This window comes from Catharus ustulatus, chromosome 26 (assembly GCF_009819885.2).
Source record: "Catharus ustulatus isolate bCatUst1 chromosome 26, bCatUst1.pri.v2, whole genome shotgun sequence".
NCBI lineage: Eukaryota > Metazoa > Chordata > Aves > Passeriformes > Turdidae > Catharus > Catharus ustulatus.
The window spans coordinates 4,745,163-4,772,111 of NC_046246.1; the positions used below are offsets into that span (position 1 = coordinate 4,745,163).

The 26,949-nt window shown below is 62.5% G+C and overlaps 1 protein-coding gene across 3 annotated transcripts; it reads left to right on the top strand.

The window, feature by feature from the left end:
• The first annotated feature begins 598 nt into the window (after positions 1-598).
• Positions 599-26,197, top strand: LOC117007533 (disks large-associated protein 3-like). 3 transcript variants are annotated; one of them, XM_033080776.1, is made up of 12 exons: positions 599-661; positions 16,497-16,579; positions 19,185-20,265; positions 21,176-21,378; positions 21,825-21,939; positions 22,043-22,277; positions 22,747-23,087; positions 23,196-23,281; positions 23,936-24,360; positions 24,577-24,668; positions 24,869-25,012; positions 25,383-26,197. In XM_033080776.1, exons 3-12 carry the CDS (start codon positions 19,240-19,242, stop codon positions 25,599-25,601), a joined length of 2,886 nt encoding a protein of 961 aa, XP_032936667.1. In that variant the 5' UTR covers positions 599-661; positions 16,497-16,579; positions 19,185-19,239; the 3' UTR covers positions 25,602-26,197. The 3 variants fall into 3 exon arrangements, with proteins under 3 accessions (XP_032936667.1, XP_032936671.1, XP_032936670.1); XM_033080780.1 differs by having other exon boundaries at positions 600-661; positions 21,873-21,939; XM_033080779.1 differs by lacking the exon at positions 599-661 and adding an exon at positions 6,285-6,302.
• Positions 26,198-26,949: the final 752 nt, after the last annotated feature.

Below are 26,949 nucleotides of genomic sequence, written 5' to 3' on the forward strand. Positions count from 1 at the left end.
GCTATCCTGGCACCCCAGGGCTGCTCTGGATGATCCCGACACGCCAGCACTATCTCAGTACCCCGGGACTGTCTCTGCACTCTGCCCCCTCCCTGGCAGGGAACAGGGTTGGGTGACGGTCCTGGAGTGCCCTCAGCTCCCTGGGGTGATCCAGGGGGGTGCCTACGGGTGGGTACCCCTTTTCTCGGTGCCAGTCCGGCTCCGCAGGGTGCCTCAGGGGATGCCCACGGGTGGGTACCACTCATCCCGGCAGATCCCGCACCGCCAGCATCTCCCCGGCCCCACGTGCGGCTGCCCCCGCTCTCCCCCCCCGGGGGTCCCGGGGCGCCGGGAGGCGGCGGCAGAGCCGCACCGGAGCCATTTTGCGCCGCCGCCGCCCGCTCTGGCTCCCGGGGAAAATCCACCGCCGTGTCTTGGCGGCGCCGCGGCGGCCCCGCTCCGCTCCCGCCGCTCCGCGCCCGCCCGCGCTGCACTGCGGGGCCGCCGCCACTCGCATGCTGCCGCCCGCCGCGCTCCCACGCGCGGGGCGCCGGCCCGGGCCGAGCCGGGACCAGCCGAGCCCAACCGAGCCGGGCCGGGAGCAGCCGGGCCGGGGGCGGCCGCGCCGGGCCGTCGGGGAACCGCCCGGGAGCCGCCGGAGGATGTAGGAGGCGGGAGCGGGGTAAGAGCGGCGGGGGCGGCCCCGGACCCGGGGGTACCGCGGTGCCCAGAGCAGAATGGGGGACGGTCCCCGATGTCCGCGGTGCGGAGTGTGGGGGGGGTGCAGGGGAAGCGGTCCCGGGGGTCCGCGGTGCTCGGTGCGGAGGGGGGATCTCACCGGAGCCGTGCGGAACCGGCCCCGCGGGAACGGGACGTGTCACCTGCAGACCCATCCAGCCCCGCCGAGCGGGGTCTGTTGGGGGGGTGCTGGAGGAGAGAGCCGGGGGGTGGCCGGGGATGTCTCACCGGTACCGTGGTGCTCAGCTCCGCCAGGATTCCCCGGTGGGGGTGGGGGGAGAAGGGGTGCCAGCGGGCATCCCCATCTCCTGCTGCCCGAGGCACTGGGGAGGGAGGCACAGCCCGCAGCCCCTCCAGCCTCTCCCGGATGGCGACGCCAGCCATCCTGCTTTCTCCTGCTGCGGAGGGCTCGGGGCAGGCCCGGGACCCCTCCCCAGCCCAGTGGGCTCCCCCTCCCCATCCTGCCGGGGGGATGGCTCTGGCTGTGAGGACCGTGCCCGGCCGGGTGCCGGGAGCTGGCGTGGGGAGCCGTGCCCATCACCGTGCATCCAGGCGCCATGGTCCAACCCAGCCTGGTAGGCAAGCTGAGCTTCGGGGGCCCCTCTCTGGGCGCTCCTTCCTCCTGCCGCCTTCCTTCCCCCAGACTCTTGGGTTTTCTTGGAGGAGTCGGTCTGGTCCCTCCATCCTGTGCCAAACCTGCAGAGCAAGTTGGCGCTGGGACCGCTGATCTCTCTCCATCCTGTGACATCCAGTCCCGCATGTCACCTCCCTCGGGGGGTCCAGGGCTGCGCTGCCCACAGCTGATCCCTGCCTGTCCCCTGGCCAGGAAGTGGGGACAGAGCCCGGCTGCCGGTGTTGGTTATTCCCGTGGGAATCCAGGCTGGGAGCAGGCAGCCTGCCTTGGTGCAAATTGGAGCAGGATCTGGTCAGCAGTGCAGATTCTCTTTTAGGAAATGGATGTAATTTTTGATCTTTCTAGGTTTCTCATCTCTGTGCTTCCACTGACCCCCCCACCCCCCCCAAATGCATCCATGGCTCCCAGCCCTTGAGGACTCTCTCTGAGTGGAGATGGAGCAGGGGGAAGGCCATGGGAGATGGGCATGGCTGGAAGGAGCATGTCAGCCCTTTCAAGCATTATTACAGCTCTGGCAGGGCTGGGAATACAAAAATAGCCATCAAAGTGACCGTGGAACATCCGAGCCTGGAGGGGCCCCTTTTGGCTGTGGGGGTGGAGGGAGCACTGATGTGGGGATGTGTTGGTGTGAGCCAAGTTTGGGGCTGCCCTGGGTTGTTACCCCACTGAGCCAGGACACCAGGACCAGCTCCAGGCATTCCTGCTCCAGGAAAAGGAGTGACAAAATCGTGGTGTCTTCCCTCCAAGCAGGGTGAGATGGTGCTGAGCTTGATACCCAAATCTCTCTCCTGAGTGCCAAGGCTTGTGCCACGTGGGCTCGGAGGAGCAGCCCCAGCCCTCTCAGTCCTCCTGCTGGGCCTGGCTCCCAGCAGCTGGGGCAAGACACGGGAGGGAATGGAGAGTGTTGGGAAGCCCAGGCTGGGGGTGTTGGGGGTTGCCCCTTCCTTCAGCCTCCCCAGGCAGAGCTGTGGCCGGACCTGTGGGACACAGAGCCTGTGTGGGTGGCTGGGAGCTGTGCTGGTGTGGGTGTCCCCAGCTCTACCCACCCTCAAGGGTAGGATCAGGCCCTGTGCTGGGGTCTCATGCCCAGGTGGTGCTGCTGCGGTGGGGGCTGGGGCTCCAGATCCAGGTTTTGCAGACGCTCGCATCTCTCCAACAAGCTGAGCCGAAACCCTGGATCCCACCCAGCCAGAAATTTGGATCTGGAGCCAAAGGTGACTCTTGGCCCTTATTGCCAACACAGGCAAAGCTAAAATCTGGATCTGAGCAGAAACAGGAGGAGCCTGGATCCAGCGCAGGGGCTGAATGTGTGGCTTGTGCTCCTTCTGGCCATCAAATTGGATTTCCTGAAATAGCCTGTTGAAGACCAGAGCCCAGCAAGGACCGAATGACAGGTCACCAGGGGTGTGGAAGCCCCATCACGATCCTGGCTGCCTGCTTCAAGACGTTGGCAGCCAGCAATAATAGTAATATACGGTGCCATTGCCGGGAGAGAGCAGCGCAGGAGAGCTAAGAATAGCAGGCGAGACGTGCCAGCAGCGGGGGACTCGCGGGGCGGGCAGGGGCCGGGGGCTGCGGCTGGACGTGTCCTGGGGGACACCCCCTGCCGTGGGGTGACAGCTCCTCGCAGCAGGGAGGACAGCCCTGAGCCAACAGGGCATGACAGGTGCTGCGGAGGGCAACAGGAGAGGGACGTGCAGAGCGGTGCCTGGTGCTGCAGACCCTGTGTAGTGCCCCCTCAGCCTGGCCTCTGTGCCATCCCCAAGAACCAGGTGTAAAGCCTGCTCTGACAAAGTGGCCTCAGATCGTGGCCATCTCAACGGCCCTGTGATGCCTGGTCCCTCTACGAGCAGCAGCACGGGGGGGGCACATGGAGAGCCATGGACAGGGCAGATAGCTCAGCACTCACCTCCTCCAAACCAGGCAGGATTGAGCTCCTTCTGCTCGCCCTTGTCCTGCTTAGCGGCTCATTCCCATGGCTGTACAGTGTCACTGGCAGGGGGACAGAGAGGGTTGGGCCACCACGGGTCCAAAAGCTGAGCTGGGAGGAGGCCGGGCTGCTCTCTGTCAGCCACCGCAGCACATGGCAGCAGAGCAAGTGCCCATCGGATTAAGGAGAATTGATTTGTACCTTCCCCATTTCTGCGGGGCCAGGGGTGCTGCAGCACCTGGTGTCCCCCTCCCACAAGCAGCTGTGCTCCTGCAGTGCCTGTGTCAGTGCCTCTGCAACCTGCCCTCAATCTTAATTAGGTTTTCCACGTCGCCCCCCAGCTCACTCCTCCCCAAAATGCTGGAGCAGGAAGAAGTCATGACATGGTTTCTAATCAGCCTCTGAATTCAGATTCCTCTTGGCTGCTGTTGGAGGCTCCCCACAGCCTTTGTTTGGTGCTGCCCGAGCAGGGTCTGCTCCGTGGCTCCCCTTGAAGTGAGTACCCCTGGGAGTGAGTGGCTCAGCGGCTGGGAGACACTATGGAAACACGCTGATGTTTGGTGACAGTAACTTGAAGAGCACCCCCAGCACCCGCCAATCCACCCTGTCAGAGCGGCAGCCTGCCCGCTGCCAGCTGGCTCTGCTGGGCACTGTGGCTCTGGCTGCTCCTGCCAAGCACTGGGCACCACTGCTGCTGCTTTCCTGGGGCTCATTCTGCACAGCTCCCGGGTGTCCGTGCAGCTGGTGTGGGAGCTGGGCACTGTGCCCCGCGGCCGGTCCCAGTGCGGCTCCACTGCGGCCAGGTTTGGCTCTGTCTCCGGCCTCTAGACCTTGTCAGCAGCGAGTTGTGGCTCTGAGCAAAGCCAGGGGATGCAAACAGTTCCCAGAGCTGCCATGCCCCAATTAATAGCCTGTGAATCACGATGCTGTTGGAAGAGCAGATGTTTGCAGCGTGGTTGCCAGCGCTCGGTGTTTCACCAGGAGTCTGGTTGGCCCGAAATCGGCAGCTCGGGGCAGTGGGTGGTGATGGGCTCTCCTTGCCTGCCTGGCCTTCTCCTGCAGGAAGATCAGGAGCTCTTTGGGCTGGGAATTAGCTGAAGTTTTTGGTGGGCAGAGGTAAGGGGGAGAACAGCCTATCTGTGGGCATGTGGGGGTGCTATGTTGGAGTGAGAGGACTACAAAAGATGAAGGTATGGAGCTCCATTGTGACAGAACCTGCTGATTTCCCATTCCTGGGGAACCTCTCATCTTCCCAAAGGGATGCAGGTGCTGTGGTGGCACAGCAGGTGCTGGAGCACTTGTTTGGGTGTGGTGAACTGGTTGGTACTGGGGAAACACTGTAAGGCTTGGAAGTGGCTGTCCCTGCTGTGGTTGGTGTCCCCAGACCTGGTGTTGGGGTGAGACCCTGTGGTGGTTAATGCTCCCCAGCTCTGTGCCATCTGTGCAGCTGAGCTGAGGGATGGCCTCAGGTTTCATGTTTTGTGTCATGACACCCATCTGCCTCAGGCTCCCCTGGGCCCTCTCCTGGACAGCCCCATGGCAGGGGAATCACCTGGTTCCCCTACATCAGGTGTGTGTGGGGAGCTGGCTGGGGGCTAGGGCTGCACTCAGGTGCCCGTGGGTGCAGAGGAGTGTGTGGGTGTGGGGCACGTGGGATGCTGTGAGTGGGAGCAGCCAGGTGCACGTGGCCATGGAGTCGTCCAGATGCAGCGATGCTGAGCCACCGAGTGTCCACCTGTGTGTGTGGGGCTGGGTGTCCATCCACCCATCCTTCCATCAGTGTGTGGGGCTGGGTGTCCATCCACCCATCAGTGTGTGGTGCCATGTGTCTGTTAGGCCGTGCGGGGCCAGGTGTCTGTCCATACATCAGTGTGTGGGGCTGTGTGTCCATCCATCCATCCATCCATCCATCCATCCATCCATCCATCCATCCACCCATCCATCCATCAGTGTGTGAGGCCAGGTGTCTGTCTGTGCGTGTGGGGCTGTGTGTCCATCCACCCATCAGTGTGTGGGGCTGTATGTCCATCCACCCATCCACCCATCAGTGTGTGGGGCTGTGTGTCCATCCATCCATCCATCCATCCATCCATCCATCCATCCATCCATCCATCCATCCATCCATCCATCCATCCATCAGTGTGTGGGGCTGCGTATCTGTCCACCCATCAGTGTGTGGGGCTGGGTGTCCGTCCACCCATCAGTGTGTGGGGCTGGGTGTCCATCCATCCATCCATCCATCCATCCATCCATCCATCCATCCATCCATCCATCAGTGTGTGGGACCACGTGTCTGTCCATCCATCAGTGTATGGTGCCACGTGTCCATCTGGCCGTGCGGGGCTGGCTGTCCGTCCATCAGCCGTTGTGCGGGGCTGCATGTCTGTCCATCCATCAGTGTATGGTGCCACGTGTCCATCTGGCCGTGCGGGGCTGGCTGTCCGTCCATCAGCCGTTGTGCGGGGCTGCATGTCTGTCCATCCATCAGTGTGTGGTACCGCATGTCCATCTGGCCGTGCGGGGCCGGGTGTCCATCCATCCATCAGTGTGCAGTGCCGCGTGTCCATCTGGCCGTGCGGGGCCGCCTGTCCGTCCCTCAGCCGTTGTGCGGGGCTGCGTGTCCGTCCGTGCGTGCGGGGCGGTGCGTGGGCGTGCGGCGCTGCCGGCGTGGGCAGCCCCTTCCCGGGGGTGCGTGTCGGTGCGCGGGGGTGGCCGAGCGCGCCGGGGAGCGCGCGTGGGTGTGTCCCCAGCGCGCGGGGGCGACGGCTCCGCCACCGCCTCTCGCCGGCTGCGAGGTGCCGGTGCCGGTGTCGGCACCCGGAGCGTGGCCGCCGCCGCCGCGCTGCCGTGGGTGGCCGTGACCCCGGGGACGCCTCCGGCCTCGCTGCGCGGCCTGGCCGCGGCATGGGCGGCCCGCGGGGAATTTGCAGGATCAGAGGGAATCCAGCCGCTCTGCCGCGGCCATCCTCCGACTCCTGCCGAGCCCAGGCCGGCAACTTCATGGCTTAGCAGCGGCAGCGGGTGAGTGGGGCGGTGGGTGGGAGGGGAGAGGGCCTGGCTGCGTGCAGGAGGCTCCGTGCCTTGCAGAGCCCCAGTCCTGGGAGAGAGCCCTGCTTTGTGCCCAGCTGTGCCAGTTCAGAGAGCCCCCCCGGCCCGGGCAGAGAGGGAGCCCCACAGCCCTAACCCTTTCATGGCCGAGTCCTCCTCCCTGGCAGCCACGTTCTCGCCTCGGTGTGCAGCCCGTGGCTCCCGGCCAGCCCTCGCTCAGACAAGCTTCGGCACAGCCGGGAAGCTCACCCGACCGGGATGGGGAGATCCCAGCCCCGAGGTCTCTGCTCCCGTTCCCTGAGGAGCTGGGGGCTGTGTGTGCTGGGCCGGGAGCTGTGTGTGCTGTGGGGGTGCACCGGGGCTGGGGGCTGTGTGCACTGGGGAGTCTGCTTGGGCTGGGGGCTGTGTGTGCTGCAGGGGGGTGTGTGCTGGGGGTGGGGGCTGGGAGCCGTGAGCATTGGGGGAGGGGGTGTGCTGAGCAGGGACTGTTCACTGGGGGTGTGGGGAGCAGGGCAGGGCTGCACCTCTGCGTGTGCCAGGGACAGAGTCCCCTCTGTGTGTCTGTGTGTCTGTGTGTCGGTCCGTGGATAGAGCTGGGGAGCCCCAGCTCTGCCTGCCAGACGGCCCCGCTGCCAGGGAGCGGCACAGCCGGTGCCGACATCTATGCTTCGAGCCCTGCCTGTCTTCAGTTCGCTCCTTGGCACAGTCACAGTGGCAGTTGGGTCCCTCCGTACCTCTCCATGGTTTCCCCCACCGCCCTGCCTCTCCGTGACACAAACCTGTATCTCTGGTGTGTTTTCTTGGAGGGGAAACTGAGGCAGGAGGGAGGGAACCAGCAGAGCCCTCTCCCGATCCCTGTCATCCTGAGGCTTGATCCCACGCCTCACCCTGGCTTGTTTTTTCCTGCCAAGTGGTGCCAAGAGCCGGGGGGAAGCGAGAGCGTCCTGGGACACAGCTCCCGGCTATGTCTGCCCGGGGCCCTGGAGCTGCCCAGCTCCTCCTGCCGCTGTCTGGCACATCCCTGGCCTGGGGCTGTGACAGGGGCTGGTGGTGGGGCCACAGGACGGCCGCCCGTGGCACATGTTGGGTGCTGTGGTGACACCGGGGGCCGTGGTGGCCGTGGTGGCCATGGCGGCAGTGGTGACAATGGTGCGAGTTTATCGTAGTGGGAGTTTGTAGTGGTGGCCATGGTAGCTGTGGTGCCACGGCAATGGCAGTGGTGGCCATAGTGACTGTGGTGGCCGTGGTGGTGGCCTCGGTGACCGTGGTGGCGCTGGCCGTGGTGTCGTTGGCCGTGGTGGCGCTGGCCGTGGTGGCGCTGGCCGTGGTGGCTGGCGGCGGGCGCTGTCCGCGGTCCTGATCCCCGCCACCGTGCCCGGCCCCGCTCTGCGGGTCCGAACCGCAGAACGAACCGGCGAACGAACCCTAACCCGGCCCTCTGTCCCTCCAGGGGTGCCCGCGGGAGCGCTGGGACTCGGGGTCCCCCTGGATTCTCTGGGGACGTCCCGCCCTGTCCCTGACCTTTGATGTGCGGCAGCTCCAGACAGGGCTGGTGGGACGGAAAACCAGCAGAGCTTTGTGCTTGTCACCCCACGCCCTGCCCGCCGGGCTGGGCACAGCCTTCCCTGCACCGGGCGCTTCTGATCGTCCCGCCGGGCAGGTCGGACAGGGACGGGGTGTTGTGAGTCGGGCTGGAGAGCGGGGCAGGGCAGGGCACGTGGGGACACGGGCCACCAAGGCTCCATCACTCCCTGCCGGGTTTGGGACAACCAGGGAGGGGCTGCCGGCCCTGCGCAGGTTGGTGAAGTGTCTGGGGCAGCGCTGCTGGTTGGTGACACCGTGCTCACTTCGGCCCCCCAGAACCGTGTCCCCAACCGCAGTGCCGGTGTCACTGCTCCCAGAACAAAATGTCAACCCATGCAAATGAGACTGCGGGAGCGGCTGATTGAAGGGCCCTGCCCCGCCCCGGAGTTGCAATCAAATATGCAAATGGCTCCCGAGGAGGCTAGTGAAGGCTATTAATAGCGGGGATGAGGCTGAGAGAAATCTTGGTGCTCCTGAGGGAATGAGCCTGGGGATGAGCTGGTTCTGCTTGTCGCTCTGTCCAGCCTGTCCCTCTGTGCAATGCCCTGGGCAGGTGACAGGTAGTGCCTGCAGGGAGCCCGTGGGCACCAGATATCGTTTTGGCCACCATCACCCTTTGCAGGGCAGCTGCTGCCCGTGTGCCCGCTGCCCAGTGCCCACAGGGTTTCCCTGTGGGCAAATCACAGCTGCTGAAAACCCTGGACTGAGATTTGAGCCCTGGGGAGTCAAATCAGGAGGGATGAGGTGCCCAGTGGGACCTGGGCTCTGCTAGGGGGTTCCTGTGGCTCAGCCTGGGCAGGGAGCTCAGCCTGGGGCAGCTGTCACCATGCTGGGGTAGGGAGGGAGGAAGGGGCTCCCTCCCACTCCCCCACCCTTCACTCTGTGCTGCCATACCCCCTTCCCTCTCCTGGTGTCCCTCCATTGCCACTGAGGCAGAGGATGTCCCTCTCCTGCCAGCTCCAGTGTGAGCACAAGGCACTGGTGGGAGCCACGCTGTCCCCAGTGTGCCCGGCCAGCTCAGGGGTCTTCGTGTGCTTGGCCCCTGCTGCAACCCCTCCACCCATCTCTTGGGTTTTGGGATCCAGGAACCATTCGACCTTTTTTTAGAAAATCGCGGAAGTCAGGCTGGAGTCAACAGTAACTAATTATTTAAAATCTGAAACTGGAATAATTAGCCCAATTAACAGTCTCAGGTGACGCCTGATTCCTTCTGATAACGGCCTGAGGAAGAGGGAAAGTAATTAACCCGTCAGCCTGACATTTGTAGGTCACCACTGGCTCCTCATCATGTCGGGGTGGGCACTGGGGTGGTTTGGGGGGTCCCATCTCTCTTGGAGCAGAGTGTCTGCACTCTTTGGGGGGTCTCAGTGCAGGGAGGGGCTGTGGGTTAGCCCAGCTGCCACCTGAAGGACAGAGTGCTGATGTTTGAGGCCAGGGCGCTGGGCAGGGGGATGGGTTGGGTGTCCACCAGAAATGCCACAGCCAGTCCGCCGCTGAGGCAGCACCTGTGGGCCTTTAAGGTTGCTGTGGAAACGGGGCTGCTCGTTACCGGGAGGAGCCTCCTGCTTTCCAGGCAGGGCCCCCCCATCCCTGCGGGAGGGGACCCCCACCCCGGGCACCTGGGACCGCACAGACGCCCGTGTCTGCGGAGGGACATGGCGAGGGCATGGCTGTACACGTGCCTTGGTGGCCTTGGCTGTGCAGTCCCCTGTGGCACCATCCCCTCTGCCCAGCTTGCCCTTGGCATGGCCAGGAGTGCCAGGCAGGGCTGTGCATGCCTGGACACATCTGGGCACACCTGGGCACACATGGACACACCTGGGCACACATGGACACATGTGGGCACACGTGCATCCTGCCTGTGCAGCCCAGCCATGTCCCCACGCCCCTGGGGACCCTGTCCTTGCACCTTGGCTGGCACATGGACCCGGCCTGGCACTGGGGCTGTGCTGCCTCCCTCCTGGCAAGGCACGGGGGCCGTGAGGAACAGAGTGTGCCGAGGCAGAGCCCCCGGCCACAGCCCGGCGCCGCGCTCAGCTCTTGGAGTTTTAATGAGGTAAATTGTATAAAAAGCTCCGTTTGCCCTAAATGCCCATCCCTGCGTGAAGCTGCTGCGGCACAGCCCGGGCACACCCTGGGAGCTGGGCAGGGGGCTCCGGGGCTGGCCACACGCTCCCGGGCTGGGCACGTGGCAGCGGCAGGAGGAGGAGGAGGACGAAGGCGGTTTAGCACATTTGCAATCATTTCCCTCCTCCCCCCCAAGTTTACAGCTTACCTCAGCGGCTTATCAGCCTCCAATCTCATTAAATCAGGCAAATTGTAGCATCTGATATTTTATGGAGATTAAGGTGTGCACCCAGACTCTATAATTATCAGCAAAGATGTATTTACAATGCCTTGTTGCTAGTAAACAAAAAATAACTTCAGATCAAAGCTCTCTTACAGGGGAATAAATCTGCCCATCGAGCCCCGCTGCGGCGCACGGCAGGGAGACACCCGGGGTGGGTGGGCATCACGGGGGGACATGCGGGGGGCGTTTCGGGGATGTCCCCGCTCCCACGTGGCCGCTGCGAGTTCCATGTGCTGGATCCATCCCCAGGGTCTCCCTTGCTGGCGTTTCCCATCACAGCCTGGTTGCACCCACCCCTCCGGCCGCGGCTCCACCGGGGATTTCCACCCCAGGGACCTCCCTGCTGAGACAAGTCCGGGATTTATCGGCACACGTGCGTTGCCCCTGGATTCCTCACGGCGGTGGGAGCGCTGCGGATTACCGATGTGGTGACGCTGGTTTATCGCTGTCTGAAGTGGATTTATCCGTGCGGCAGGGCCCGGGCTCGCTGCCGGTGTAAATCACCACGGCACGGCTGGCAGGAGCCTCGGTGCTGGGGCTGCATCCCGACAGGCATCCCTTGCATGTGGCTGCATCCCTTGGCATTCCAACCTCCCCGGGGGTTCTGCGGCCAGGCTCCCTCTGCCCCACACCACAGATCAGCTGCCCCTTCTCCATCTCACTCTTGTGCCCACTGAAACGAGAATAAAATGGTGATAATGCTGCAGACGTCCTCTGGAAAGGGCTCTGAGGCAGATGAAAAGCCCTACTTAAGAGTGAGGCCATTATTATTAATAACTCGGAGCAAGGCTGTAAATTCAGCCGACACAGCTATTACGGGAAATGAACCTGCTCCTGTGCTGGATCGCAGGCTGCCAGGTGTGGGGTGGGGAGGGGCACAGAGAGCAGGGCTGGATGGCCCCAAGGCTGCCTGCTGTCATGTCCACAGCTGGGGCAGCATGGCCAGAGGGGGTAAAACCACATCTGGGTTCTCTGGGATGATTTCTTGGCTTTTCTGGGAAGGCTGGAGGTGTGAGGAAGGGATCCTGGAGCACAGGGATCCTCCCAGTGGGAAAGGAGGTGACTGAGCTTTGCAACAAGGCTGAGACCTGGCCCAAGCTCAGGTCAGGGGTGATGCAGGATGTGAGGAGCATGGGCAGAGCTGGGAGAGGCCTGAGGCTGGGCTGGGCAGGACCCGCCGTGGCCATCCTGGGCTGACCATGCCCATCTGGGGAGTGTCTAGGGCAGTATCACACCTTGGCAAAGGTTGCATTAAAATAAAAATAACCTGGAGCCGTTCAGTGCCCAGTTCCTGCAGCCAGGCCAGCAAAAGGCAAAGCTGCCGTGGCTGCCATTCCATCAGGATGACTTCACCTCTGGCACTACCACCCCTGAGTGGGGCAGCCCCAGGGCTGGAGGGTGCCCAGGGTGGCAGGGCTGGCCCTGGGGTGGGCCAGGGGGTGCCGTGGGGGTGGGCAGTGCCATGAGGGTGTCACGGGTGTCACGGGGGTGTGGAGCAGCGGCCATGGGCTCGTGGTGCTGCCTGTACCCGACTCGGGAGCTTCTGCGGGGGAACGAGCTTTGATATAAATATCTTTTTGCTCAGCACACGACCTACTTTCCAGACAATGCCATTAGCCTCCCGACTCCCTCATTCATCTTCTGCCGTCCTCCCCCAGCCCGCCCTGCAGTGGCACCCGCTCCAGCACGGCACACCAGCCGTGGAGTGGGGAGCCAGGACGGGCACCTGGATCAGTGCCACCACGGGGACCCCATGCTGGGTTTGGGGCCAGCCAGCAGCCCTGTTCTCACAGCTGCCACGGGGCTGTTGCTGCCTGTCCTCTGTCCCTGCTCTGGTGTTGTAGAGGGTGCCTTGATCCCCTTGGGGGTTTCTCCACCCCATCCCACAGCATACTGAGATCTGCCTCCCTCCCTGCTGCCTCCAGCCCCATTCCCAGCAAAGTCCATGTCCTGCCTCATCCAGGGATATCCTCACCTGGCACAGCCTCGTTGGTTACATCCTGGTCAGGGCAGAGGGGAGCACAGCGAAGCAGCTACACATTGGCTCGGGGCTGGCTCGGGGACAGCATGTGGGGCCAGGACCCCTCCTGAGCACCCCCAGAGCATCCCTGGTGCTGGGCCCACACACGTGGTTCATCTGAGGATGATCCTGCAGGAGATCCCACGTGCTGGCAGAGGCTGTGCCGTGCAGTTGGCAGTGGGTGAGCGGCTGGTGGGATATGGGGCAGGTTGGGCAGGGGATGCCCAGTCCCACTGCCAAGACAATGCCCAGCCCCTCTGGCTCCTGCCCTGACACCAGTTTTTTTCAAGAGCTGGAAACACCTCTTTGAACCCACCACCTGCACACCTCCGTGCACCCCTGGGATGAGCCCCCGCTCCTCCCCTGCATCTAAAATTAAATATTCAATTTGTATTGCTGGTAAATCCTGCAAATCTCTTTTATCTCTAAGCTGTTGTAGCAGGAATATCAGTGGTGTAATCTCCATGGGGGCTCGTCCCTCTGCCCTTCACAGCTTCTGGCTTGGACCACACTCCCTTTTCCCCACATTTCTCTCTGGGATGCTGCTGGTGGTGGAGCAAGTCTCCAGTGCCAACAGCAGAGCACCCCATAGCACCCATTCTGTGGGTGCTGCTGGCTCTAGGGGTGAGGGTGTGCATGGTCCCCAAATTGTGATGAAGGTGCTCTTGGCCCAGATGATCAGGTGGTCCCACCAGAGCATTCCCCACCGTGTCCTCACTCACCAGCCATGCCCCCCCTCCCCTTGCTCTATCCCCGCGCTAAGAGCATTGTGCAGAATTATGTATTTAAATATTTAGGTTTTCATCAGCTTTGCAAATTAAGCTCATCCATTAAAGCGGCAGTTTGGGTCTTCTGCTGGCGAGCTGGGCTGTGCCATGCCTCGGGCTCACTGTGCTCATCCCAGCCCTGGCCCCAGGGGATGCAGCCTGGGAATGGGACGTGATGGCCCGGAGCATCCCTGCTGGCACAGGGACAAGGGCTCTGCTTCCTCGCTGTTCCTGGAAACTCCAGCACTTGCAGCCCCGTGGGAGGGGATGGTGCTGTGAAGGGAACCGGTTGGGATTGATGTTATTTGGGATTGGAGTGGAGAGTGCCACGTGCTGGGGGAAGGAGGATGAGGAGCAATGCTGGTGACAGGTGAGAGCCCTGAGCAGGGCAGGGATGGCAGCGCCAGCCTGCTGGGGGCTCAGTGGGAGTGAAGCTGGGGATGGAAGGGTCAGCCTGCCCAGGGGTTTGGAGGGAATGGGCAGGAGACAGCCAGAGCTGTCACTGTTGCCACCCTCAGTGCTGCCCTGAGCTCACCAAAGAGGCTTTGGAGTTATCTTGGCTTAAGTCATTACACAGCATGGCTGGGGAGTAAGTGGCTCCTTAAGCCTCGGCCTCGCTGGTGGCTCCATGTGGATGGGAGGGAAGAATGGGGGAGATGGGGAAATGGGGATCATCCAGCACTGCTGCCAGCTGGCACAGCTGCAGGGCCAGAGGGGGCTGCCATGGCCCCAGGTCCCTCTGGCACAGACAAATCGAACTGCTGGGGGACGCTGGAGCCCCCCACCCACCTGGGGCACCCCTGGTGGCTGGAGTGAAGTGCCTTGGGAATGCGGGCAGAGCCCCGAGAGTGAGCACAGCACAGGGGGTGTCCCTGCTTGTCCCTTCCCTTCACTGCAGGTGAACACCAGGCTGTTGTGTCTCCGTCCCTGGGCTCCCTGGTGTCACCTGCATGTCCCCTTTTCCCACCAAGCCCTGGAGGGCACTGGAGGAGCGTTCCTGCTGCCGCTGGCCCCGGGCAGTGTGGGCAGATGTCGAGTGTGTCCGTGGGAGGGGAGCTGTCCGTGGGCATCACCGCTGATGGGTGCTCATCCGTGCGGCTCAGTGCCCACAATCCTCGTGCCAGCTGGCACGGGCTGGGGTCTCTGGAGCCCTGCCTGGCCTGGGGGTCCCTCCACGGTGGTTTCCCAACACAGTTGGCTGTGCTCCTCTGGCAGATGATTCCCCATGTGCCCTGTCCTGGCTCCTGTGGGCAGGATGAGCGCTGCTGTGGGGGGCTGCAGGAGCCTGTGCCGTGGCTCTTCTGGCTTCTCCCCCCTGCCAGCCCTTCCTCTGCCTGCACCTACACAGGGAGGCTGCCACAGCCCATTCCCTGTGCCACCTCTTTCCTTCTCAGCCAGCTTCTTGGGATCTGGCTGCCTACAGGTGTTCCCCATCCTAAAGGTCTTTTGAAGATGTGGCTCTTCCACCAAGATCAGGTTTGGGATGGAGTCCCAGACTCCTTTCTCCACTGGCTTTGCCTTGGCAGCTCCAGGACTCTCCAGCCCCTTGCACACCCAGCACAGCAGCACGACTCTTACCCCCAGAGGATCAGGTCTGGGGCCAGGATGGGTGGTCCTGGGCTGTGTGTGCTGTGCAGGGAGGGGGTTCCTGTTCCCCCCGAGGTGGCAGCAGCCAGAGTCAGTGGTGTTGTGGCGGGGAGTCCCAGCCTGGCGGCCGTGCCGGGATCCCTGGCAGCTGGGCGCGTCGTGGCCGTATTTCCTCGCTCCGCTCCAGGAGTAATTGCTCAGATGGGGACGTGGGGCAACTCCCATCCCTCTCCCGGCATGGTAATGAGTGAAGAAGACTCAAAGACAAATGGCTCATTAAGAAGCAGTGCTGCATTGCAGGATTTTTCATCCCACCAACCGCTGCATCAGCAGAGGCAGCACCTCTCGCGCTCGCTCTTCCAGCCCTGGAGAAGGAGCTGTCAGGCAGCTGGGGCTGGTGCCAAAATTAATCATGTGCTTAATAACGTGCCCAGCCCGTCGAACGGCCTGTCCTCAGCCTCCCGGCGTGTGGAGCTGGGCTGGAGCCCCGGGGCACCGTGGGTTTGGGGTTGGTGCCTGGAAAGTGGCCATGCTCGGGAGAAGGGATGCGTCAAGGCAGGGCTGAGCCAGGGGAGGTGCCCCTATTGGGGTGACAGAGCCCCCCAGATGTGTCAGGGTCATCCAGATTTGTTGGGATGTCATAGCCCCCCAGCCCTGTCAGAGTCCCAACCAGCTGTGCTGGCCTTTGTGGCCTTCTCAGCAGCCTCAGTAAACACTTCCTGCTCCACTCACATTTGTTATTCCTCAGCTTGCGTTCATCTTTCATGACTTTTAAAAAATCTTGCTTCATCCCTTTTTTCCAGCGGTGCCCAGTTGGATCCTGCCCCTCACAGCCCTCTGCAGGCAATGCCTGCCTGCAGCTGCTCTGTTTTCTTTTATTAACAGTAATTGGTTTTGATTTCCTGATTGCAGCCAGTGTATTTTCTGTGATCTTTGCATCCTGCTCACACTGTTTTCCTCTTTCCTTTTCCTTTTTCTCCTTCCCCCCTTTCCCTTTCCTTTTCCTCTCTTTTTTCCCCTGTATTTTCCTATTCCCTTTCCCTTTCTCCACCTTTCCCCTTTCTCTTTCCCCTTTCTGTGCTAAATTACGTGATCTCTTACTAAACCCCTCTTTTCTTTCCTCCAGGCTGAGTAAATTTTACTAATTCAGCCTCATAAAATAACAGAGCAATTAGTAATAAAATAAAATGTTTGCTTTCCACAATCCTTCTCCCTTACAATGAGCAGGGAAAGAGTAAATAGATTAAAAGCACGGTGGAAACGACCTGGCGGTATTCCATATTTATTTTCTTCCGACGACCGTAGATCAAATTTGTTCAGCCCCTAAGTGGGAAAAACACTTTATTTTATTTTTTTCCCCGGCTCCAGCTCGCGCGCGGTGCCGGGCGCTCACGCTGCGTGTTTGTTCTCTCCCTCTTTCATCCCAAGCCATAAAGGTCCTCAGCAGGACCCAAGCCAGCAGAACCTCGCATTAATTTGCAGAGCTGGAAGCAGGAAAAAAAAAGTCCCTTTGGTGATGCTGGAAAGCTGGGGTGGCAGGAGGAGGCTTTGTGGAGCAAGTGGCCGGATCTGGAGCAAATGAAAGTCGATGGCGAGGTGGCCGCTGGGCCGGCTCTGGCACCCGCTGGCAGGGAATTGCATAACAGGATGGGACTGGGGATGGTTTTGGGGCTAAACTGAGTGAAACACGTGTCCGTGGCAGTGAGGAGCTGTCTCCGTTGTTGCTGTGCTGGTGTAGTGTGGCCTCAGGGTAGGATGGAAGGCTGGGCTGATAAAAAATACACGGGGAGGTGGCTTAGACTGGTTTTGGGGAGGAACACCCTTGCTCTGACTTCATCCCCCTCCTGTTCCTCCCCCAGAGCTCTCTGCCCCAGGGATTCCCAGTGTGGAGGAGCTGCTGCTGGCGGGGCCATGAGGACAGCATCCCCCTGAGCGCTGGGCGGTGAGTGCCACCAACAGGGACCCCGGCATGGGCTGCCCACGGTGGGGCTGCTGGACAAGGGCAGGGGCCAGGACCCCCTGAGTGCAGGGACATTGACCCCAGCTCTTGGGGTTAGACCTGCAAGTGCAGGAAAACCTGGCCCTACCCTGTGTCAGGGCAGTTTGCCAGACTCACACATTGTGGTGGAGCTTTGATGTCCTCTCACTTCCCCACTGGTGTTTCTGGAGCTGGAGCAAAGATGGGAAGATGCTGGCTGCTATGGGGTCCCAGGAAAACTCAGGCTCCTGGCAGGTCTGCCCTGAATCCCCGAGCTTTGGCACAGTGCTGCCTCCAAGGCAGAGATCTCATGGGGCAGCTGCTGGGAAAGGGAACTGCCTCTGCCAAGTGCTCCTAGGGGAAATTAGGCAGCAGGCTGAATTTCAGGATGGCCTGGAGCACCAGGGACTACGAGCCCCTCTCCTCCCTGTGCTGACCCTCGCAATGGGGAGAGACATCAGAGGGAGGTGGTGGGGAGCCACTGGTGGGAGTTTCTCCAGGCGCTGGATGCAATAAAGGCAAGGAGTGAGTTATTTGTAATGGTAATTATGCTCTTCCAGTTTATCCTAGCACATAATTGTGTGGGCGGTAGGTTCCCACTGGTGGTAATTACCCTGGTGTTAAATGGCACAAAATTCAGCTGGGCTGAGTTTTTCCCCCTGACTTAAATCTGTGCTTTGGTGGCACGAATCCCTCCATCCCAAGGGCTGCTCAGTGGATTGGCCTTTGGAGGGACACAGCTCCAGCTCTCAGCCATCTGCCCATGAGCCACGCTCTGGCTAGCTGCCCCAGCCCCATGTGCCAGCCTGCCCACACTGCCCTCCTGGGACAGGGGAGAGGAGTGGGCTCCGTGGCCTCTCCCATCCCATCACTTGGCCATTCCTGCTGGCACATGGGCAGGGGAACCCTGAGCTGTGCTGAGCCCCACAGAGCCCCTCCCCACCCCTTCTCCATCCTGAGTTATCCTTAGGGAGCCAGGCTGGTCCCTGGGCAGGGCATAGACGCTTGAATCGCCTTGGTGAGCTGGGACATGGATCCTCCACCACGACACGTCCCCTCCCCTGCCAGCGCTCCACAGGTGCGGGGGAGCTGCGGCGCTGCCTCGCCTGCGGTTCCGGCTTTGTTGAATTCCTGCACCTGCGGCGCACAAAAGCCCGGCGGGCTCGTGCTGACGGGCTCCGCAGATATTTTGACTCTTTCTTGCCGCCGCGGCAGCAATATTTGGATCAGCTGAGAGCTTCCCTCCCCGAGCAGGAGATGATAGCTCAGCCCGCGGAGGCAGAGCTGGGCTGGGAGCGTGTCTGTCTGTCTGTCCTTCCATCCTGCTGCTCCATCCCAGGGCAGGGAGGCAGCTCCAGCCCACGCTGCTGCTCCTGCTCCTTGCAGCAACTCTCTCGGGAGGGGAGAAGCATCTTCTGTACCAGCTGCACCTTCCGTTCAGCAATTAGGGAGCTTTGTTAGAGCAGGAGCGGGATCTGAGGATAGGGAGAGGAGCAGGATGGAGCCATCCAGGCTCGAAGCTGGGAAGGAAGGTGGTGATGGCTTAGGGCAGATGTGTTCCCAGGGCCCTGTCTGCTGCTCAGAGCCAAAACACCATTGCTGCCTGCCCCCACACCCTTTGAGTACTCCCAGCTGTCTGTCCTCCAGGGCTGCTTGGGGGCACAACCAACACAGCCTGGCCCTCCCAGTGTCCCTCGTTTCCAGTCCCCATGGTCAAATCCCCATGTGCCACAGGGAACGTCCCACGGTCACCTTTCCCTGCAGCCAGTCTGGGAGACGTGCTGCCCGCAGCACCCTGCACAAATACGACAACGAGAGCGTTAACGATGCCTGTTAATTAGCTGAGATACTCTGGAGAATAAGTAATTTCCTCATTTACAGTCAAACCAAAGACAGAGCCTTTGAGGGGCTGTAAGGCACACAAACTTCCATGGGTGCAGGTGGTTCTGTTGGCTGGCACAGGCTCAGCCTGGCTTGATGCTGTCCATCCTCCTGCCCCTTACACAGCACTGCCACCTCTGCTCCTGACTGCCCATCCAAAGGGCGTGCAGGGCAGGAGAGCCCTGGGTCGTGGGTCCCCATCCACAGCTGCTCGTGGGGCTGGATGGAGAGATCAGAGCGAGGCCCCCCCGCGCCCCGCGGCAGCTCATTAGCGGCGCTGTGAATCGAGACGGCTGAAAAACTCAGCCAGAGCCGCTTTCTAATGGAGAAACACTTCATAATATTTGGTGTTGGAGAAGAAAACAAGGATCTGCTGATGGCAGTGTGTCCTCCCTCACCGTCTGCAGGCCCTGCTGCCTGCATTGCTGCTGGCAGCACCTCTCCTTCCCACTGCCCTCTTGGAGCATCTGAGCTGGGGATAAACCAGATCCCTGGCTCAGGCACTGTGCTCCTGTCACCACGTGGAAAGCCAGGATTCTGGTGCTTCACAGGGCCTCGCCCAGGGCTGAATCTTGCCCTGGTAGCTTCCCAGCCTTCGCAGCTGGTTCCTGTGACGTAGCCCAAATGTTCTGTCAGTGGCGGGGGTGCAGAGGGGATCTTGACACTGTGTCTGTCCCTGTCCCCACAGATGAGCCCGCAGGGGCATCCCTGCAAGATGCCGAGGCTATGGGGTGGGTGCTGAAATGATGAAGGGCTACCATGGGGAGTGTAGCCAGACACAGCCCTCCTCCGGCCACCGCTGCCGCTGCATCCCAGAGGACTGCGAGCATCCTGCTGACTACATCCCGCACGGCCCCGAGGCCCGGCCGCCGTACCTGCTCAGCCCCAGCGAGCCGTGTTCCCTGGAGCATCCCTACTGCCCAGCGCGGAGCCCCGGCGCGGCCAGCGAGTGCCCGGGCGGGCCCCTGAGCGAGCCGCCCTCCGCCAGCGCCAGCAGCACCTTCCCGAGGATGCATCACGCGCAGCAGCCCTACGACTCCTGCGACGAATGCATGGCGACCGCCCACCCTGCCAGCAAGATCAACCGCCTGCCCCCCACGCTGCTGGACCAGTTCGAGAAGCAGCTGCCGCTGCACCACGACGGCTTCCACACGCTGCAGTACCCCCGGGCCGGCGGCGCCGAGCCCCGCAGCGAGAGCCCCAGCCGCATCCGCCACCTCGTCCACTCCGTCCAGAAGCTCTTCGCCAAGTCCCACTCCCTGGAGGCGCCGGCCAAGCGGGACTACAACGGCGCCAAGATGGACGGCCGCGGGGACGGCTACCACCACCACCACCACCACCACCATCACCACCACCACCACCAGTCCCGCCACGGCAAGCGCAGCAAGAGCAAGGACCGTAAGGTGGACTCCCGCCACCGGTCCAAGATGTTGGGCTGGTGGAGCTCCGACGACAACCTGGACAGCGACAGCAGCTACATGGTGTCCGGCCGGCACGCCGCCGACCAGGGCACCCAGTACTGCGTGGACGCTCCCGAAAGTGCCTTCAGAGACTTGACCTTGAAGAGTCTAAAGGGCGGCGGGGAAGGAAAATGCCTGGCCTGTGCCGGCATGTCCATGTCTCTGGATGGCCAGACGCTCAAGAGGAGTGCCTGGCACACCATGACCGTCAGCCAGGCCCGTGAAGCCTACCCCAGCGCCGGCGGCACCGAGAAGACCTTGATGCTTCAAGAAGCAAAGGCCAAAGACCGAGCGTACCAGTACCTGCAGGTGAGGGGCTGGGCAGGGTGAGGGGACTGGGGCTGGCTGTGCTGTGGGGCAAGCTGCACCCATCCATCCAGCAGCCTGTGGGGATGCTCCAGCTCTGCTCTGTGTCCCCAGCACCTGTGCCCCATTCCCATGGTCCTGTGCCAGTCCCCGCTGTCCCCTCGAAGCTCATCTGCTGCCTCCTGCCCTGTGCTGGGTTTGGGGTCAGACCAGCTCTGTCAGCTGAGGGCCACCAGCAGCCCAGTGCCTGCTCCCTTCTCATTGCTTTTATCCTGCCTGTGTGCCTGGCTGGGTGCCACTGCCTGCCTTATCACTGGGCTCCCTTCTAGGTCACCCCCCTTCCAATTAAAAGCTAATTAACTCTTCTCTCCCTTTCCTGGGGGAAGGAGACAGGGAGCAGCAATGCTGTGCAGGCTGAGGGTGGGGGTGGCTGGGTCCCATCTCCTCCAGCAGTGGGGGCATCGGGGCAGGGTGCTGGCCCCACCGCCCTGCCATGGGCCCCAGGGGACACCATCTCCCTGCCCTATAAGGACCCCGTGGTGCTGGCGTCAGCAGCACGTGGCGGGGCTGGTGCCCGATACGTCAGGCGGGTGCTGCGCTGGCATGGGTGGGATTTGGCCCAGACGCTCCTGCCAGGGGGGCCGTGAGGTGGGAGCTGCTGCACCATCCCACACTGTGGGAATGGGGAGCTGTGGCTGTTAGGAGGGATCCGCTCTGCTGGATTTTGGGGCTTTCCAAAGGGGTCAGAGCCCCCAGGGTCTGTCCCTGCAGCTCTGGGGTGCGTGGGGAGGACAGGGGAGCTGGGCACATGTGCTGGGTTTGGGCTGGGCTTGGGCTGGGCTTGGGCTCGGCTCTGCATCCCACCCGTGGGACTTTGGCCACCACATCCTCCCACACTTGCCTCCTGCTCCAGGTGCCGCAGGACGAGTGGAGCGGGTACCCGGCGGGCAAGGACGGGGAGATCCCGTGCCGGCGGATGCGCAGCGGCAGCTACATCAAGGCCATGGGCGACGAGGACAGCGCCGACTCGGACATCAGCGCCAAAGTGCTGCCCAGGGCGGCCACGCGGCGAGACAGCTACCGCCGCTCCTCCAGCGCCGACCAGGCCAGGACCAAGTAAGGGCTGCTGCCTCCCAGCCCCATCCCAGCACTGCAGGCAGCAGCGGGGCCATGGGCTCCCTGGGAGGACAAGTGGCACGTCCCTGCTCACGGCATTGTCCCCACTCACAGCACCGTCCCTGCTCACAGCCGCACTCGCCAGCGCAGCGGCACCGTGCCCTGTCCCTGCTCTGTGTCAGGGCACTGGGGGGACATGGCTATGCTGGGCTTTCTGGGGGGACCTGCTGCTGCAGCCACATGCAGACCATAGGGAGAAGAGGCATGTCCAAAGGGAGGTGACTGAGACGTGCTCCAGTCCCAGTGGGTGACAGTTTTGGGGGTAGCGAGGAGTGGGGACAGCAGCAGTGGCCGGCGGGAGAATCGCTGTGGCTGCGTTTCCGAATGCTCTGCTGGAATGTGTTGCTTTTGGTGCCATCCCTTCTATTCCCACTGTCTCTCATTAGGTTTGCAAGTAGGCACTATTCTGATTCATATATCTGTAACTGTCCCAGCTGCTGCACGCCACCGCGAATGCTCCCGCGGGGACAGAGCTACGGGCGCTCCTTCACCACCGGCCAGGTACGTTCTGTGGCACAGGATTCACAGGCTGGGGCAGGGATGTGTTAGATACTACTCTGAGCATCCCTTGCCCTGGCTCAGCCTCACCCACTGCTCTCCCCAGATCAATGACGAGCTCAACCACCAGTTTGAGGCCGTTTGCGAGTCGGTTTTTGGCGAGGTGGAGTCGCAGGCCGTGGAGGCGCTGGACCTGCCCGGCTGCTTCCGCATGCGGAGCCACAGCTACCTGCGGGCCATCCAGGCGGGCTGCTCCCAGGACGATGACTGTCTCTCACTCTTCTCCATGTCGGCCCCTCCTGGGCCACCCATCACCAGCAGCATCCTGAAGCCCAGCACTTGTGAGTCCTGGGGGGTGGTGAGGGTTTGGCCGCGTGAGGGAACCCCACATCTCCCTGCCTGCTCACCTGGGCACCTGCCAAGGGCTGCTGCTGCCCTCCTCCCGGCCCTCAGCCCCTGTAGTGCCCAGGACAGGGTGTGAGCGTCCTGCTTGTCACCCAGTCCCAGTCAGGGGGCTGCTCTGTGTCCCCAGCACCCATTTGCCATCCCCTTCTTTCCTCTACTTCCATCCCCATCTCTGCCCCTTTTTGGGTGCTGCAGCAAACCAGCGTGGGTTTGGGGTGACCTGGTCCAACAGCCCCTCTGAACTCTGGCCCATATCTAACCCAGTGTAGGGGTAAACCCTGTGGGGCCCTGGTCCCCGTGCTGTGGGAGATGGGCAGCATTCCCCGGGGCCCCTGTTCGTGGCGGGAAATGAACAAGTGTCTGTGTTTTCACGTGCCTTTTCATCCTGCGCCTCTCCCACAACAGCCTTCAGTTACAGAAAAGCTCCACCTCCCATCCCTCCAGGAACCAAAGCCAAACCTCTCATCTCTGTCACGGCGCAGAGCAGCACCGAGTCCACCCACGAGAGCTACCTGCCCAGCGAGGTCGGCCGCAGCCCCGCCTGGTCCAAAGACGCCACGGCCCGCTGCAACTCGGCTGAGAGCCTGGAGAGCTCCAAGGTGACGGCTGTGGCCCTCGACCTGCCCCCAGTCCAGCCCCGTGCTGCTCCCAAGCCCTCCACACTCATCATCAAGGCCATCCCAGGCCGGGAGGAACTGCGGAGCTTGGCTCGGCAGCGCAAGTGGCGTCCTTCCATCGGCGTCCAGGTGGGCTCCGCTCCTCCCCGAGGGCTGCTCGAGTGGTGTGGGCCGTGCTGAGCCACCACGCTGCATTTTGGGGCTGCCCTCCAACGCTCTCCCTCTGCCCCTTGGCAGGTTGAGGCCGTGTCTGACTCGGATACGGAGAGCCGGAGCCAGAGGGAGTTCCACTCCATCGGGGTGCAGGTGGAGGAGGACAAAAGGTACCACATGGACTGGGCTGAGACCTGCTACAGTTCCTACACTGAGGCATTGTGTTCCTGGGGGCTTCCTGAGCTCTGCACACCACCCCTACCTCACAGCATCTTTCCCCTCTCCCCTCTAGCTGAAACAGAGCTCAGCAACATCCCCATTCCAGGCTAGCTGCCCCTACATGGGGTACGATTTTCCTTTGTCCTCACTGCTGCCCTATTCCTGCCCTGTGCTGGGTCTCCTCTGCTGGGTTCAGCCTTAGCTTTGAGCCCACGCCGGGTGCAGATGAACCTTTGGGCATTTTTGCAGCTAACTATGACATTTTGGCTGGGATGGGAATGCCAGGTGTGCCAGAACCTGCATGGCCTGCGGGAGGGGAGCTCCGGCATTGTGCCCATGCAGCCTGGTGCACGCTGCTCTCCATCCTCGGTCCAGTGCTGGTAGCCATGGAAACAGGCTGAGAGCAGAGGAGATGAGGGACTGGCAGATCGCAGCTGCTCAGGGTTGTCCCTGTGGCCCTGAATGCTCCGGGATCCACCCCGGCATTCCCAGCCCCATCCTACCTGTGGGCATCCCCCACTCTGCCCTGCCCTGTGGTACCTGGAGGGGGGACAGGACAATCCCTGCTGGCCGTGAGGGTCCCCACGCTCTCCCTATCTCCGCAGGCGAGCGCGCTTCAAGCGCTCCAACAGCGTGACAGCAGGCGTGCAGGCGGACCTGGAGCTCGAGGGCTTCACCGGCCTGGCCGTGGCCACCGAGGACAAAGCCCTGCAGTTCGGGCGGCCCTTCCAGCGGCACTCCTCGGAGCCCGAGTCGGGCCGGCAGTACGCCGTGTACAAGACGGTGCACACGCAGGGGCAGTGGGCGTACCGCGAGGATTACCAGCTGCAGTACGACACGGTGGAGGTGCCCCGGCGGGATGCCTGGATAGAGAGGGGCTCCCGCAGCCTCCCCGACTCCGGCCGCGCCTCCCCGTGCCACCGCGACGGCGAGTGGTTCATCAAACTGCTGCAGGCAGAGGTGGAGAAGATGGAGGGCTGGTGCCAGCAGATGGAGAGGGAGGCGGAGGACTATGACCTGCCCGAGGAGAGTGAGTGGGGTGGGGTGTGGTAGCAAAGAGAAGGGTTGGGGGTCCTGGGAGAGGCACAGTCCTGCAGTGCTCCCACCTTGGAACATCTTCACTAAAGGGTAAAGAGGGCAAGAAACACCGGGAAACCCTCTGGGGCTGAAGGGATATGAAATAGAGAAGGGACACGATGTGTTAGAGGGCTCTGAGCTGCTTGTGACTGTCTGCTCTCCCCCCCAGTCCTGGAGAAGATCCGGAGCGCGGTGGGCAGTGCCCAGCTCCTCATGTCCCAGAAGGTGCAGCAGTTCTACCGCCTCTGCCAGCAGAACATGGTGAGTGTGGGCAGCCGTGCTGGGGGGCAGCTGTGATGGGGAGGGGGGGTCTCATACTCTCATCCAGTGACTGTGGACCACCATGGAGGAGAGCTGGGCATAGAGCCACCAGCACAGGGGGGCTGAGGTGGCCCCATGGCCAGCAGAGCCAGTGCTCCACCGATGAATGAGGATGATACTCTGTCCCTCGGTCCCCACAGGATCCCAACGCATTCCCCGTGCCCACTTTCCAAGATCTGGCTGGCTTCTGGGACCTCCTGCAGCTCTCCATTGAGGATGTCAGCATGAAGTTTGGGGAGCTCCAGCAGCTCAAGGCCAATGGGTGGAAGATCATGGAGCCCAAGGTAAGGGCAGGCACTTGAACCTGTCACCTCTCCCTCCCTCCTCATCCCCAACCACATCTGCACCCAATCCACTGCTGGGCCCTCACCGGTGGCTACTTTTAGCAACCCCTTGAAAAATAGAGGTGGGAAAAAGTGAGGCTGAGAAGAGCTGTTCTCCCACTGATGTATCCCAGCTACCTGCAAAGGGCCGGGCAGGTCCTGGCACGGGATGGATAAAGGGAAGTGCAGCCCTGCCTTGCAGCCTCTGGGGGGGTCTGTGGAGCCTCCCACCACGGCTTTGGCTTTAGCGCCCGCAGCAGCAGGCGTGGGGAGCCCGCTGGGATGCCCATTCCCGGGAGGTCCCAGCCTGAAGCCCCTGTTGTGTGCGCAGGAGGAGAAGAAGGTGCCTCCCCCGATACCAAAGAAGCCGCCGCGCTCCAAGGTGCACCCGGTGAAGGAGCGCTCCCTGGACTCGGTGGACCGGCAGCGGCAGGAGGCCCGCAAGCGGCTCCTGGCAGCCAAGCGAGCCGCGTCCTTCCGCCAGAGCTCGGCCACTGAGAGCGCGGACAGCATCGAGATCTACATCCCCGAGGCGCAGACCCGGCTGTGACCGCAGCCTCCGCTTTTCTACCCGGACTGGACGGCGCGGCCGTAGCTCACTGTGATGGGGGGCCGCGGGGACACCCTGGGGCAGCTCTTGGCCCCACTCACAGCTTCTCTCTTTTCTATCTTAGCCCTTTCGTGGATCCGACGGCGGGTGAACGCAAAGCCCGGTTCTGCCCCGTCCCTTTACCCCCCCTCTCCCGCCCGCATGCCCCTGCCAGCCTCTCCTGGGGTCCGGGGCTCTCCCTCCCTCTGCCCTCCCTGGGGCTGTGTCCCAGCTTTCTGTCCCTGTCCCACTCCCCAGCCCTTCTGCACACCCGCCCCTGCATCCCAACCCAAAGAGAGGTGACCTCCAGCACCCGGCCCCGCCGGGCTGGAGGGGAGGGGGCTGCAGGCAGGCCCCCCCGCCTCTCTGTACTCAGTGCAATCCCCTGGTGTGTGGCGGGGACGGGCCCCCAGCCCCTGCCCAGCCACCGCTCCCCAGCCCTGCCCTGCCGGCACGAGGCTTTGGGACGTGGTGGGGACAAAGGGGTCCCCTCGCTGCTCTCCCCGCCTGCGGCTCAGGTGCCGTGGGGACCCAGGGCTCCCTCCCCTATATACATATTATAAATATAACCCGAGGAATAAACCAGAAACTACACGTGACCAGCGCTGTGTCCTGCCTGGTGGGACGGGCCAGAGCAGCAGAAGCCTCCGGTCACGGCGAGCCGCCCCGCTTCCCTCGCACGGAGCATCGCCACGCGCTTCTCCCCTTCCTGCTCAGCCCTCCTTCCCCTCAGCCCATCCCTCATCTGTCCGTCCTTCCCTCCTGCCAGCCTGGAGTCCAGGAGCACCTCTGCAATGTGGCACTAGCCAGGGACAGGCAATAGTCCCTCCCGTGCCTTGCTGCAGGTGGGAGATGGTGCCCCAGTGAGCCTGTTCCCACCTGCAGTGACAAGGACCACACCTGGGCTTGGCACCAGTGGGTGGGATGGGAGTGTGGACATGGCCAGCAGCAGCGCCTTGAGTGTGGAGCTAGAGACCCCCTCAGGGGCCTTCCCCCTTCCCCCTGAGCTCCCAGAGCCCCGCGGGATGGGACACCCCAGGATAGCCTGTCACCACCTGATGCCTCTCAGGGCCAAGGGACACCCTGGGATGTGGCTGTTCCCAGCTCCCCCATCACTGTGCACAGAGCCAGGAACAGGGTGGGCAGTTCCCTCCAGGGCAGAGCAGTGTGGAGGGGCAGGAGGCTGCATCTGCCTCATCCCTGCCCTTAACCCCGTTCTCCGAGCATCCTGTCCCCCTCAGTGTCCCTTTTGGTGGCACAGCGGGGAGGACCCCATCCCCGTCCCTCACTCTGCCACGCCAGCAGCCCC

Excerpts from the sequence above, each read along its gene's own strand:
- LOC117007533 (XM_033080776.1), top strand. The coding sequence starts at position 19,240 with ATGATGAAGGGCTACCATGGGGAGTGTAGCCAGACACAGCCCTCCTCC. Across the intron at positions 21,940-22,042 it reads GCTCCTTCACCACCGGCCAG|ATCAATGACGAGCTCAACCA; the intron begins GTACGTTCTGTG and ends TGCTCTCCCCAG. Across the intron at positions 23,088-23,195 it reads GTCCTTCCATCGGCGTCCAG|GTTGAGGCCGTGTCTGACTC; the intron begins GTGGGCTCCGCT and ends GCCCCTTGGCAG.